This window comes from Argopecten irradians, chromosome 13 (genome assembly GCF_041381155.1).
Source record: "Argopecten irradians isolate NY chromosome 13, Ai_NY, whole genome shotgun sequence".
Lineage (NCBI taxonomy): Eukaryota > Metazoa > Mollusca > Bivalvia > Pectinida > Pectinidae > Argopecten > Argopecten irradians.
In genome coordinates, this window is record NC_091146.1 from 31,694,597 (window position 1) to 31,708,846 (window position 14,250).

The following is a 14,250-nucleotide window of genomic DNA, read 5'->3' on the forward strand; positions in this document are numbered from 1 at the left end:
TATTTCTTTCTGTTCCCATCAGTGTAGGACAGCACTGCAAATAAAACTCTATATGAAAGTATATGTTTTTACGTATTTCAGCTCCGGATTATGCAACTTACAGTCCTCTTAATGTCTAAACTGGCATCAGGAAATACATCGTCTGAATCTTCTTACTTACTTCTGCTTTCTCGGTTTCCGCGCCTGTCTCAACTTATTACGTTATTTTGCTTTCTTCTGTCTTATTGTTTTGAATGAATATATTTCGGGTATATATTAAAAAATGTTTACTTAAGGAATGATGATCAATTTTGTCGCTTGCATTGACTGATGAAGAAAGTTAATCTCATGCAAATGAAGTGAACTGCTGAAGCAGTTTAGGTACCCTTTGCACGAGATTAACTTTCTTCATCAGTCAATGCAAGCAAACATATTGATAATCATTTATTATATTTACGTTTACCAATTTAAAATTTCCGCTGGTGAAAAAAAAATCAAATTCTATATATTCGCTATAGCATTATTATACAAACTTGCAACATTGTATCAGTTATCGCCCATGTTCACCTACGTAGCAGCCGCCAGTCAGTCCTTCTCGTCACCATGGCAACATCAAATATAGCTTAGTTCCGAAAATAGCTGCAGTCTCTGACTTCTTTAAGATTAAAAACGGCGGTTTTGGAATATTATTTTCATGTATAAAAATCATTGGCTTAAAGTTTATCACAAAAACATTTTTATGTCGCTGCGCACTACTGGCAGTGCAGTGAATGTGTGATCCGGTTGCTCGATTTAGCAGGGGTCGGTTGACGATTGGTGAAATGCCAAACAGTTGGTATCTATACGTAATCATACCTTTCAGAACTCGATTTTAATGAATATGGAATGTAACTGATTATTGTATTTCCGTCTGATAATTATTTGCTGCTGGCATTTAATATATTTATTAACTACACCTGGTGTGAAACCCAACCCCCGTGTCTATGGTATGCGATGCAGTCCAATGACATGGTGCGTTCGGGGCTCAATAAAATATGTTAAAAGTTGATTTAAGGATGATCTCCTCTGAGAAGTCAAAATTTTCTTGTATCAAACTTTTTTCTTATATAGAATTTTGGAAATAAGAGTTCATACAATAGAAGAAAATGGAAGAAAAAGCATATGTCCGTGTGCTCGTTTTTGAGCTATTGTCACTCAAAGATACCTAATTAACACAATATTGGATTATATTGAATTATTGCCGTTTTGACCATATACACCAGAGATAAAAGCCATAATTCCCTAATGAGGTGTTTGATATGTATGGATGTTTGTACAATTTATTTTTCGTGGTCTTCTTAAAAATATACCAGATATGATTAATAAGACTCTTATTTTTCTCAGAATAACGCTATATGCTACCCCTACCCCTTAATTTTGAGCTACAAAATGCACCATTTTCAGCCATTTTTGCCAGATTTAACCCTTTATAGTAAAGGCTTTAAAGTTCTGGTATTTAACTTTTGAAAATATGTTGCATATCAATAGAAAAAGGGTTGCTCTTTCTAAATCAGACAGAAAAATCGTGGGTGCTTACGTTTTCGCCCCATTTCAATATCTGTTATTTTTCAATATTTTAGATTAAGAAATAAAAGTGCTAAAATTACCATTAAATATCAAAATAAGTGACAAAAGCGAATCATTTCACACATTAATGCTTAGTATGAAACTAGTAAAGACTTACAGCAAAAATTAGCTCGATACAGCTAAAAATATTGGAGCAGTGATGATTTAAGTGAAAACAATGCAAGCGAAAAATGGTAAAACTTTGGCTCTACGCAAAGCGAAAAAAGGCACATTTTCAAAATGACCGCCAAATGGGTCATTTCTGTAAATCACCGGACAAAAAAATCTACTAAGAATAGAAATGCAATTTTTTGACAAAATTTGCTACTGGAAACTTGCTACATATATTGATAAATTTTGTTGGAAAATCTCATAACTTCATTGATATATGTCGAAACTAGACTTGAACGGGACTAAAACCTCAGAAGAATAGAACTTTAATCGCAGATCACAGGAAGAATTTTATGTAATTCATTGAGTGTGATAACTTCATTGTCAACTGGAGTTTTAGGAATGACATTCTAAATGAAGTACATGTAAGTAGAAAAACATCGATTTTAAATGTTGGCGGTTTTCAACGACCCTCCGATCCATTGTCGTGGGTTGACACTCACGAGTCACGACATTGTGTCGTTGATAATGAACGGTAGGCGTAATGTCAATGTAATCAACCTGTTTATAATTGTTTGTTGACTTATTCCTATTCCGTCTTTGCATATTACAGAGTTAGCTCCCTTGTGAGTAGGTATCGATTGTTACGTCATTATTTTGTGAGCGCAATTCACGTCGTTTTCTTCAAAAAGTGTGACGTTACGCTCGCAAACACATGACGCAACAATCAATACCTACCCGCAAGGGCGGATAACTCTGTAATATCCAAATACAGAATTGTCATAACTAGATACAATGACTTATTTTCAAGTCACATGACAAAAAATCATCCAGTTAAAAGTGTAAAAATATCCAGTTTTTATACATTTATTTCAAATTAACAGACGATAAGATAAGACCACTTACAGAACGGCTTATATATATACAATTTACCATTCAATTCTATATGAAAAGTAAAAATATCATAGATAATCAGATTAAAAGACAAGTATTGTAACTTATAGTGTACATACGTTAGATCTTAGGGGCTGTAAATTGTACAGAAAACAAACAAAACATAGCACAATCAGGTGAATAATTACCGTTAAATTCCATACGGAATTAATAACTAACACACGATAAAAAAACATGGATTCATATCAGAGACTTTAGGGACTAAAATACATTTTGTTGATCAGGTAAGCGTGCTACTGAAACAATTAAATAGAAAGACACTATGTAAATCTATTCACCTACTTTCAACGATTGTGAGAATAAAAAGCTTACAAATATCATTGTCAGACATGGAGTTAGGATAAACATGTGCTTTTTAACATCGACATTTCAAAAACTTGCGTTGGACTACTTCAACTTTGTAAATAAAATGTAAGGAGATCATACGGGACAACAATCGTCTTTTTACGAAGGCGCTTTAATAAATCTTAAATCAAAGTACTGAAAGTGCTGCATTATTGCTTTGACAGAAATCCAACAATTCAATTTTCAACAATTCACCCCTGAAGACATATTTAGAATCTTTCATTTCGAGAACTAGAGCAGTCCATTATAAAATTACAGGTGTGAATGGAAAGTTTCTTGTGTTATGATTCATCAATTTAACTTAACCATCTTTAGCCATTTTCAGAATGATATCATGGTTGTTCAGATACGAAAAAGCAAAACAAATTTTATAATATTATGTATTTTTGTGTTAATAACACACGACGAAGCCTTAATCATTTTCCAACGGATAAATGTTGATTATGCTCTCTCGGCGATGGAACACCTTTATAGTTTATGCTTTTACGTCCAGTGGAGTAAGTTTCAAAATGAATGTCCCCTTACATGCTTCTGAAAAAATTATCAGGAAATAAAATCATGGCTTCCGAATCATCATGGTGCATTTTTTCAGTGGTGCCCCAATGCTGGACCGAGGAAAATCCCTCCAAGCCATTGAAGTGACCTCCCTTTCCCCGACGTCGACCATGTAAAGACCGTTGAGGTTAGTCACGTGACAATCAGTGTACCACCAGCCGCCCTTGTAGACCGACGCACAGTTCTGACGATGGACGTCGTTATCCCTGTCGTATGTTGTGAAGTCGTAACCGTCATGTACCGCCAATGCGTTATCTAAACCGTAGGAAACAAAAGGTTGGACGTACTGTAGACGATGTAATCAGCACCCCTACTCTATCTAAATTTTAATTTCGATATTATTATTATGACAAAAACAGGATGATAAATTGTCGATAGGATTAGAATCAGGCATTGGTAGTATTATGCAGTACTGTGTTGATACAGATGATATACACAGACAATAGAACATTGTGTATGTACATGGTGGGACTTATAAAGCTAAGGAAAGGTGTTTCCCTATTTAAGAAATATATTTTCATTGTTTTTATTCTCTGCAACTCTTTTTATTTACCTTTTTAAAGTTATATGTGCCGTATTTTTCATACTCACGATTTAAGATAAGCTATTAATATATTATTCATCACCAAAAGTTATTAACATTTTGAAAATTGCAATACTTTCAATGCTTTGGTTTTAATTTTACAACTAAAAATAAGAGCAGAAATGATTTTTAGCAGTACTGCCAAAAAATATTATATGTACATCTATACAGAAGCGAAATGAGTACCTACGGTCAGGCAATGAAGCCAAATTGTGGTCTACAGTTTCATTTCACATTTTTACAGTGTTGGTAGTAATTGTAAAGTGGTTTCTGCAAGAAAGTTTCCATCTAAACATACATAAGGCATAAATTACAACAATTTTACAGTACATAATTTCTGAGTTGTAACTAACGTTTATAAGGCATCTGAAGTCATTTGAATGATGTTCACGGCTTAATTTACCAAACCTTATGGTTTTCAATAGATTAATGAAGAAAAAATTAACATGCCAAAATTTTCGCCCAGTTACAGCACATATAACTTTAACATGTGTTTACCGTGTTTTAGTGACATGTTTCTAAACATTCTTAATATTATGTCTGTTTGATAAGATATAGCCATGGAGTTCTTCCCCTTGACCGAGACAAACAATAGTCTATAAATTGTTCTGGCTCTGATTAGAGTTAAGTATCAAGGTAGTGTGAGGACTAATGTCAGAAAAATAATGAAAGCAGGATCTAATATTGTTCGCTGTGATATCTTTTGTTTTAATGGGGAAATTTGTATATGACTTAGGCGATCTCTTTAGACGCAGGCATTCATACGTGGCAGGGAACAAATATTCCGTTCATAAATGACTTATTAGCTTGACGTTTAAAATCATTAACTTATCCACCAATGTTAGAACTAACAACGCTTGTGCTGTTTATTGCATATGTAATATTTTAATGTAAATCAAAAGAATGAAATAACGGTACAAGTTTTTCTTTACTCTTTAATGGAAGTCTCTGCCTGAGATTTGTCAATTGTTTTCTCTTGAACTGCTTCTAGTTTTATTATGAAATAATCCAGGGGTGAATATAAGGTCTGTGATAGTTACCCCAAGAGTATCAATGATGGTAAAATGTTTCAAATACGGTTATTGGATATTATAAGACTCTTTCACTTGTGGATATGAAGGATCCTGAAACCCAAGGCAGCAGTCGAGATGGAACAGTAGTCGTTATTATATGCATAGTTAACTGTGCGGGTAGATTTCCGAATGGCTGGATCTTTTGACCAATACTTCATGATGGTGTTGTTTTGTTTATGTCGAAATATGTGTTTCGTGAGATGCAAGCACTTACAATTTTCCTAAAGTACGACTACTGTATTATCATCAATACTGGTAGAGTCTACCCGAAGCTAAAGATAGAATATCCCTATTCATCATATCAACATGTGAAAGAGTATTTAACGACGTTTTTCGTGAAAATTCTATAACATTAAAATTTCCCAAGAAAATCCAGTGACGTACAAAGAAGCCATGTAATACAGTCTCGTGTGACATTGGGGTATTGCAGCGGATAGATCAGCATTACCGCGCAGGTGTGAATGAAATCCATCGACGACGATAAAACAATTATACAGTTATACCTGTCTACATGGACCGGTCTGAGAAGAAGACAAAATAACGCTCACATTTATGTTCTGTACACTTAAAAGTAATACACTTACATGAAACGCTACCGGAAAATCCCGAGACAGACAGTCTGTAATTCTGAGTTTCATTAGCTATCTGGAAAGACGAGTATTGGGCATATCCTATTTTTCCATCCCATCCCTCCAGTACAACACGTAGGATCATCGGGGTGCTCGTCAACAGGTGGATGTTGTCATTTCCTGTGTTCGAGAGAAAAAAGAACATTTTTATCACATACTTTGTCTTATATCCATTTTTCAGATAATCACCGCGGACATGACCGAATATGACCGGATGTGACCGACTATGACAGGAAATGACTGAATATGACAGAATGTGACCGAATATAACTGGAAATGACCGAACATGACCGAATCTAACGTGATTATATCAGGTATAATGTTACCACTACATGATGAATTACCAAGCCAGAAGTTTCCATGGAGATTACCAAATCCATTCTTATAGTCAGCCCAGTTTCGAATGAAATCCACGTCAGCACTTGTTCGCCTCTGCATCACCTGCGTAGAATTGATAACGCAATTCATGGTATCAAAGATAGTTTATAATGGACATTATGTAAGACGATAACACGTAAAAAATTGGTATAGTAAAAACGGTGGACGATGTAAACGGTCTGTATATGTTCACTCTACTAGACATATACCTAAAAGACCGGGATAAACTTGTTGTCTGTCTGTATATGTTCACTCAACTAGTCCTGTACCTAAATGATCGGGATAAACGTGTTGTCTGTCTGTATATGTTCACTCAACTAGTCCTGTACCTAAATGATCGGGATAAAATTGTTGTCTGTCTGTATATGTTCACTCAACTAGTCCTGTACCTAAATGATCGGGATAAACGTGTTGTCTGTCTGTATATTTTCACTCTACTAGTCATATATATAAATGACCAGGATGAACTTGTTGTCTGTCTATATATTCTCACTCTTCTAATCCTATACCTAAATGACCGGGATAAACTTGTTGTCTGTCTGTATATTCTCACTCTTCTAATCCTATACCTAAATGACCGGGTTAAACTTGTTGTATGTCTGTATATTCTCACTCTACTAATCTTATACCTAAATGAACGGGATAAACGTGTTGTCTGTCTGTATATTTTCACTCTACTAGTCATATATATAAATGACGAGGATGAACTTGTTGTCTGTCTATATATTTTCACTCAACTAGTCCTGTACCTAAATGATCGGGATAAACGTGTTGTCTGTCTGTATATGTTCACTCAACTAGTCCTGTACCTAAATGACCGGGATAAACTTGTTGTGTCTGTATATTCTCACTCTACTAATCCTATACCTAAATGACCGGGAGAAACGTGTTGTCTGTCTGTATATTTTCACTCTACTAGTCATATATATAAATGACGAGGATGAACTTGTTGTCTGTCTATATATTTTCACTCAACTAATCCTTTTCCTAAATGATCGGGATAAACTTGTTGTCTGTCTGTATATTTTCACTCTACTAGACCTATACCTAAATGACCGGGATAAACTTGTTGTGTCTGTATATTCTCACTCTACTAATCCTACACCTAAATGACCGGGAGAAACTTACCATCTACTAGTCACTTACCTAATAAATCGAGATGATTTTTGTGATTGGGTGTATGCCTTTACGTTTAGTAAAAATACGTTTTCCCTAACAATAAATATTTTTCCGTGATATAAGTTAATTTTTAAATACACATATAAATAAAATCCATGCTACATTGTTTTCGATGTTGTCTTTATTAGTTAAGTATTTGTTTACAATAGTATCCTGTAGTTTGCTGTACTCACAATCCACGGACCATCTGCTGTATCCACATCGAGGTAAACTTGGATAGTCTGTCCGCCTGTTACAGTGTAGTCGTTAACACCGGAGACTACAATGTATAACACGTTCGATATACTGGGTGTGACATCTACAGCGGCACCGAAATCATATTATCTTCGTTAATGCATGACAACAATATTATTTTGATGTATGATGAATAACAGTTATCTTTACTTGCTCACATAAATGTATTAGTACGTGCTCACGTAACAAGCTTGATGTGAGCACGTAAAAGAAATACCCACCCTACATAATATAAAGTGTAGATCATCTTACACAAAAATACTTTTCACCCTACATCAAAACAAGTATTTTCCGTCTTTCATAAATACAAATATGTTCACTGGATATAAAAAAAACATTTTTGTTCGATATAAAAAATAATAAGTGTTCTGATTTTCTTTAATGTATGACATAGTGAAAAATCATCTTCACGTGCTTTTTTATAACTTATTACGTGCAAACGTAATGCGTTTGTTATGAGCACATCGAAGAAAACAAAATTTGCAATATACAAAAATAAGTTATTTTGTATATATGATATACTGATTTATTATATAGTATCAAATTATTTTCAATGCGTCCCCAAAAAACTATCTAATTAAGCATTCTATTTTTGGGACCGAGGTGTCCGAGTGGTTAAGATGTTTGACATATTATTACACAAGCCCTTCACCTCTGCGGTGCGAGTTCAAAGGCTGTAAGGTACTGATTGCTGGTCGGTGGCTTTTCATCGAGAACTCCAGTATTCCTCTACCAACAAACCTGACTCGTCCTTAAATGACACTGGCTGTTAATAGGACGTCAAACTAAACCTAAACTTTCATTTTCATTTTTAAATGTCTAAATATACCCTTGTGGGTAGGTAATGCTTGTGACGGCATGTATTTGTGAGCATAACGTTTATTGGAAGACGACGTGAATTTCTCATATAAAACAATGACGTCACAATAAATACACAAAAGCAAGAGAAGTGACTCTTTTTGATGCAAAGTCGGAGTAAAATATGACGCTACATTCATTGCTAAACACCGCATACATGTGATTGGAGGCCGTCCTTACATGACCCTGGCTCTTAACAGGACGTAAAATTAATAAAGAAACAAACATAATTACTATTTTGTCCGCCCCTGTGAGAGTGGATATGTAGTCACATATTAAAGAAAAAAAAAACCACTTAAATCCAAACTAAATAATTAATCAGTTGTTTGTTGAGGCCCTAGAGACGAAACACCTCAATCATATCTTTTAAACGGCTTATATTTTCCTTAACATAGAAATCGTCGTAGTTCGAAATCAATGATAATAAATAATACATGGTTGAGTTGAAAACAGTGAGCTTTGACCTATATCCGTGTATACATTCCTGGGTTAATAATTCACAATTTCGATTTGTCGACAGCTAAAGAAACATATTAGTACCTTTTAAAAAAATCGTTTTGCGGTTTTAGGGAAGAAATATAAAAATGTAAACTGTTTACAAAAACACAATGTACAATGAACAAAAAATGATTAGAATAAAAAAGGTATTTTCGATTGTTTTGGATAATCGCAAACAAAGCATAATGCCTATGGTAAACATATTTATTTAGATTTGATTGTAAAAAAAATCTTAAAAGCACTTATTGAAATATGAATCGACTTAGGAAACAGCGTATTTATAATCTCTGTCCGAATAATCGCCTATTTTGTCCACTACTTATGAATATTTTCCATTGTTATGTTTACAATTCTGGATAAATATTGCATGTTATAATCATCCTGGAAATAAGAATTGAATCCGTGCGAACCGAATAAATCAATTCATCGTCTTAAATGCACACTACCTTTCCGAAACAAAAAACAGTTCCTTGTAAACAATGCTAACGTAAGCAAATTTAATGGCTTAATATGGGATTTCAACGCCAAACGAGTGCAAATTTGTCTGTGCAATATATGTTGACAATTGATAGTCAAATGCGTAGTAATTAGGACGACGGCGGGACACATAAGACGACCCGCATTATAGCGATTAACATTATATTCATTATAATGAAATTGTTCAGAAGGAAAAGCTAATGACATTTGCGACTTAACGAAATAATCAATCGCGTTTAACATTCTATTTTAAAAATCAAAACCAGTTTGAGACAGATGGTGGACTTTTAACGATATGACACTTACGTCGTAGCTTTGAGAAGAACTTTGTTGAATTGGATGAAACAGCTGTCGTTTCCAGTACTGCTTTGGAGTAGATGTCACAGGTTCTGTTGTTCTCCGTGTAAGAGAAAGATTTACATCCGTTTTCAGTCACGCAGTTTATTGCGCACGTTATCAGGCTTTGCATTTCCATGTTTGAAGTGAGTTTGTGTGAACTGATATCCGAAAGGTCAACTCGGTAATTTTTGCTGAATTCGTCAATTTCACGAAAACCCTCAACTCCGAACGGGTAAAATAAGGAAAAAACTAACATTAAACTTTTAAATTTCATGTTTTTCAGTGTGTTGCAATATAAATTGATCATATACATTTTTGCATGGTTTCCGCTTATTGAAGTCCAAACTAAATTTGAGCCTTGTCGTCCTGTAGTAAACCACGTAACAAACAACCATCTAGCCACTAACTAGCTGTGGTTAACAAAGAATGGAGTTTTTACGCTCGATGAGCGATAAATAATACAATAGCCAGGTGTGGCATTTTACATTTTTTTTTCTACTGTCACCAAGACGATATCTCATTAGCGTTATATTAGGAAAACATAAACATATAAAACTTAATTTATTATGCACTGGCCACTTTAAAGTTATAACCGATACAGAATATTTTTTATTATTAATTACTTTATCTGGCGAGAAGAGACGGTAATGTTGTTCCATGGTACGACGTCTGTTTTTTAATCTCTCCGTCCGCCAACACTCCATTTAAATAACTACTTGCCTTGGACGATTTGGTGGATTGTAACGAAATTTGGTATGAAACATTGCTTTTAGGGCAGGGGAATCCAATTTCGTATGAGGAAGACGGAGGGGAGGGACCCGAAATGATATTTTATCAATTCTTCAAAATCCTTTTGATGTATGATTGAAATGGTTTGGTTCCTATTTGTCAGTAACATCCTTCATTGAAAAGGAAACTTTTTTTTTCTATAAAGAGGGGCTCGGTCCAAAAGGGTTGTTAGCAGTAGGGACAGTGTTGCAAATTCCGCTGTAGTAGTAGTAACGAAAATATTTTGTCTGCAACATACCTAAAATTGGAAAGGCCAATTTAAAAAAAAACAAGTGTGTCGGTCGCTGAGACGGACACAGGACGGCTATTTTGAAAAAAATATTACAGTCAAGTTTTTGGATTTTTTTTATTTAGAGATGATTTTTTTAATGACTGGTGATTTATACGATGGGGCTCATTTCTCATGTAATCGACACATGTTTGGATCATCTCACAATTTTTACCAGTGAGTAGTTTATGAGTCGGCAGAAAACCTCTTATTTCGGACGTTTTTCAATTACGTGTTTTGCCTTGTTTTGTCCAAAATGGCATTAGTAAGTTATTATGGCTTATTAGGTCTTATTATCAGATAGGAACATATAAGTTCCACGTTAAGGGAGACCGCGGTGTATTAGTGTTTTGTCTTCTGTTAATGGTGAAACTCGCTCCTTTGTTTTTTTTGCTGGTGTCGTCATGCTGAAACATGCCATAAAATACATCGACCCTGGCTGTTAAAAAGATATTAATCTAATCAGTCAATCAACCAATTTACAAACATCACCCGGTGTAGCATGATATTTTGAATCATAGTATATTGCCCCGGGTGAAATGACCCCCCCCCCCCCCCCCCGACCCCCATGGTTAAATTAATTCCCTTTCTGAAAGTTACTACATCACTTAAATGCAATGTACATGTTTTTTTTCTCATTTATGATAAACCCTCAATCCAATATTAGTCATATTAGGCTGATAATGGATAGGAGAGTCGTCTCAACTCCCTCTACATTGAACGGTCAACATGAGCAAGAACTACAACTGTAAGACAGAACCCAGTGCCTTCCTCAAACTTCGGTCGAACGCTGAACTCTATAACCAGAAGTGAAGTAGTACCAAGGGATGCAGTAAGAAAAAGCTATTCAGTTGGGACGAAGAGAAAATAACAAATACTATATTTAGTCGCCTTGTACGATCTTGTAATTAGGGCACCAGGTACAATTCTAACGCCATTCATTCAAGGTCATATAAGTGGAAACTAACAAACAAATTCTCTATAGTTAGAAAGACCTAAATTATTCGGTAGCCTTTTCCACGCGGGATCAGGTTTAAGCAGCATTACTTTTTATTTTTTATTTATTAATGAGATGGAAGGACGGTGTTGTTTTCTCTCGTGCTCTTTAATTTTCTACACTTTCTTAAAAAATTAATTTATTTTAGAGACTTCCTCTTTCGTGTCTGATAGTGCCTTTCACTGAAGATAAAAATAAAGAAAATATTCTTTCCGTTGTATGGCATAGAATCATCTTTAATGTGGGCGCCTAGATCCCCATGGGATCTCGTCAACTTCCCATGGGATCTCGTCAACTTCCCATGGGATCTCGTCAACTTCCAACTTGAATATAAATATACTTGATGTATCTTTTCCACAAAGAAATGGGTTTGGGCTGTATATAGATGTTAACATCACTCTTAGTGACTATATAGGGGAATGTTACTATCTCTAAACAAGGTCTTTAAAGTGAGAAGAATTTGTCACTGTCTCGGTACACTACTAAACACCACGCGAGACGCCTAGGTATTGGGAATAAAAACCATTTTTCTCAACAAATAATTACCAGGTCGATAAAAATACCAATGTAAAGTTAAATACATTCCAAGATGTCTAGTCCTTATTTTAAAGGCGGAGAATTTAGAAGAAATGTCTTATATTTTCATTAAAAAATACTTGAGATTGTGAAATGACGGTACGCTTCAGAGAGTGAGACGGTAACCTGCAAGCTACATCAAAGGTTGCACAGGGTATTTAAAAGGAAAATAAGTCGTGGCCCAACGTCACGGTCAGTGCACATACATTAAGCGCTCGCAACGTATTCGTCCAAAGGCCCGAGTCACAAATCCTTCTCACTTATAAATCCTTTCTCTAGATTACTCTTTAGTATTTTGAAATTAAGTTTCGTGTTCATAAGTACAACTGGCACACAGTTAATAAAACAGTCCATTATGTATTGCTGCACTACATTTATTACATATTGTAGTTCTTTCACACCATTTTGAATAATTTGATATTATTTTAAAAGAAAAACGAAATTCGTTTAAAAAATAAAAATTGAAACTGTTCGTGAACTACTCTCTATTACCATGCGCTGGTATGGGTATCACCATTGGGCGTATACGGCATTAAGTTTTTTGTATATATTGCATTCTTTTGGATCCTTGTTACTTTTTTAAGTTAACAAAAAAGTTATTTGGCTTTTCGAGTAGGTATTCATTGTGACATCATGTGTTTGCGCACGTAACGTCATAATTTTCAGAGATAATGACATTTCGCTCACAAAAACCAAATACTTAGTACTCAAATGAATTTTATAAAATGTTTTTGGTTTTGTTTGTAATTTCATTTTTTGATGACTAGACCATATCCTTAAATTATTTTTTGTTTGACTTCTTTGCAATTTAATATTATAGACCAAAAACTAAAATTATAGTTAAAAGTGTTTTTGATTTTGTTTGCCACTCGAAAAAAACCGTTCTGTATTACCTACATGTTTATATACGTGGCATTATATGATAGTAGTCCTAAGCGGCGTATTTTATCTATAGCCATTAATTGTCCAAATAATGATAGTGCTAATTAGTTTCTGTTTTAAAGCATTACCCTACATTTACATATTTACACGTTGGGCGCCAATGTCACGAGAGTACTACAAGGGTTATCTGTCTCCGTTTTTATATGAATAAACTTTCAACTGTTTATAGCTGTTGGATTCTATTTATATATTCGTGAACCAACTCACATACTATCACTCTCGTGACATTGGCGCCCAACGTATAAGTTCGACGGAGGCAGTGCCCGGCGTGCACCCATTGTTTACCACGTGGGTGATCACGTGATACCAGCTAGTGGACCGGAAAGTATGCTCAAGGGGAGATCACTCCGATTTGATATCTCTACTTTTCAACATGTGCTTCCGGTTTTGATGTCTTCTGTTTACATGTGATTGTCATCGTCTTTATTTTCGTCTTGTCATTATGGATTCGTGATTGTTTCATTGTCATCATGTTTACTTTGGAGTTCCTGCTGTCGTCGTTGGATTGTAACTGATTGTTATTCTGTATCGTCCAGTGGAGAGCCGTCCAAGTGTTGACATTTATCGTTCGCGTGTTTATCTTTGACTTTATTTTTGTTTTCATTGTCATTTGTATTCACTATTGATATTATTCATTGCGTTTGCTATTGATTTGTTTGATGTCTCATGTTTATTTTCATGATTTAGGCTATTCTCATCGTTAACACTAGCGTGGTAAAAGTAATTGGATAATTCCGGTTCAATTAATTTTGAACATTATGCTAGTGTAGATTAAATTTAAATCTAGTCTTAAATAATTATACTACTTATAAGACTCTAAATCATATCTAATATAACTATATAAATAGATCAGTAACAACATTATCATAAACATTTTATAA

At 34.7% G+C, this 14,250-nt stretch overlaps 1 protein-coding gene across 1 annotated transcript; it reads right to left on the minus strand.

The window, feature by feature from the left end:
* Positions 1–2,548: 2,548 nt before the first annotated feature.
* On the minus strand, positions 2,549–9,933 carry LOC138305819 (angiopoietin-related protein 7-like). The gene is made up of 5 exons (XM_069246083.1): positions 9,765–9,933; positions 7,565–7,650; positions 6,179–6,275; positions 5,790–5,954; positions 2,549–3,804 (listed from the first exon to the last, which is right to left on the minus strand). The coding sequence occupies exons 1-5, from the start codon at positions 9,931–9,933 to the stop codon at positions 3,551–3,553; spliced, it is 771 nt and encodes a 256-aa protein (XP_069102184.1). The 3' UTR covers positions 2,549–3,550.
* Positions 9,934–14,250: the final 4,317 nt, after the last annotated feature.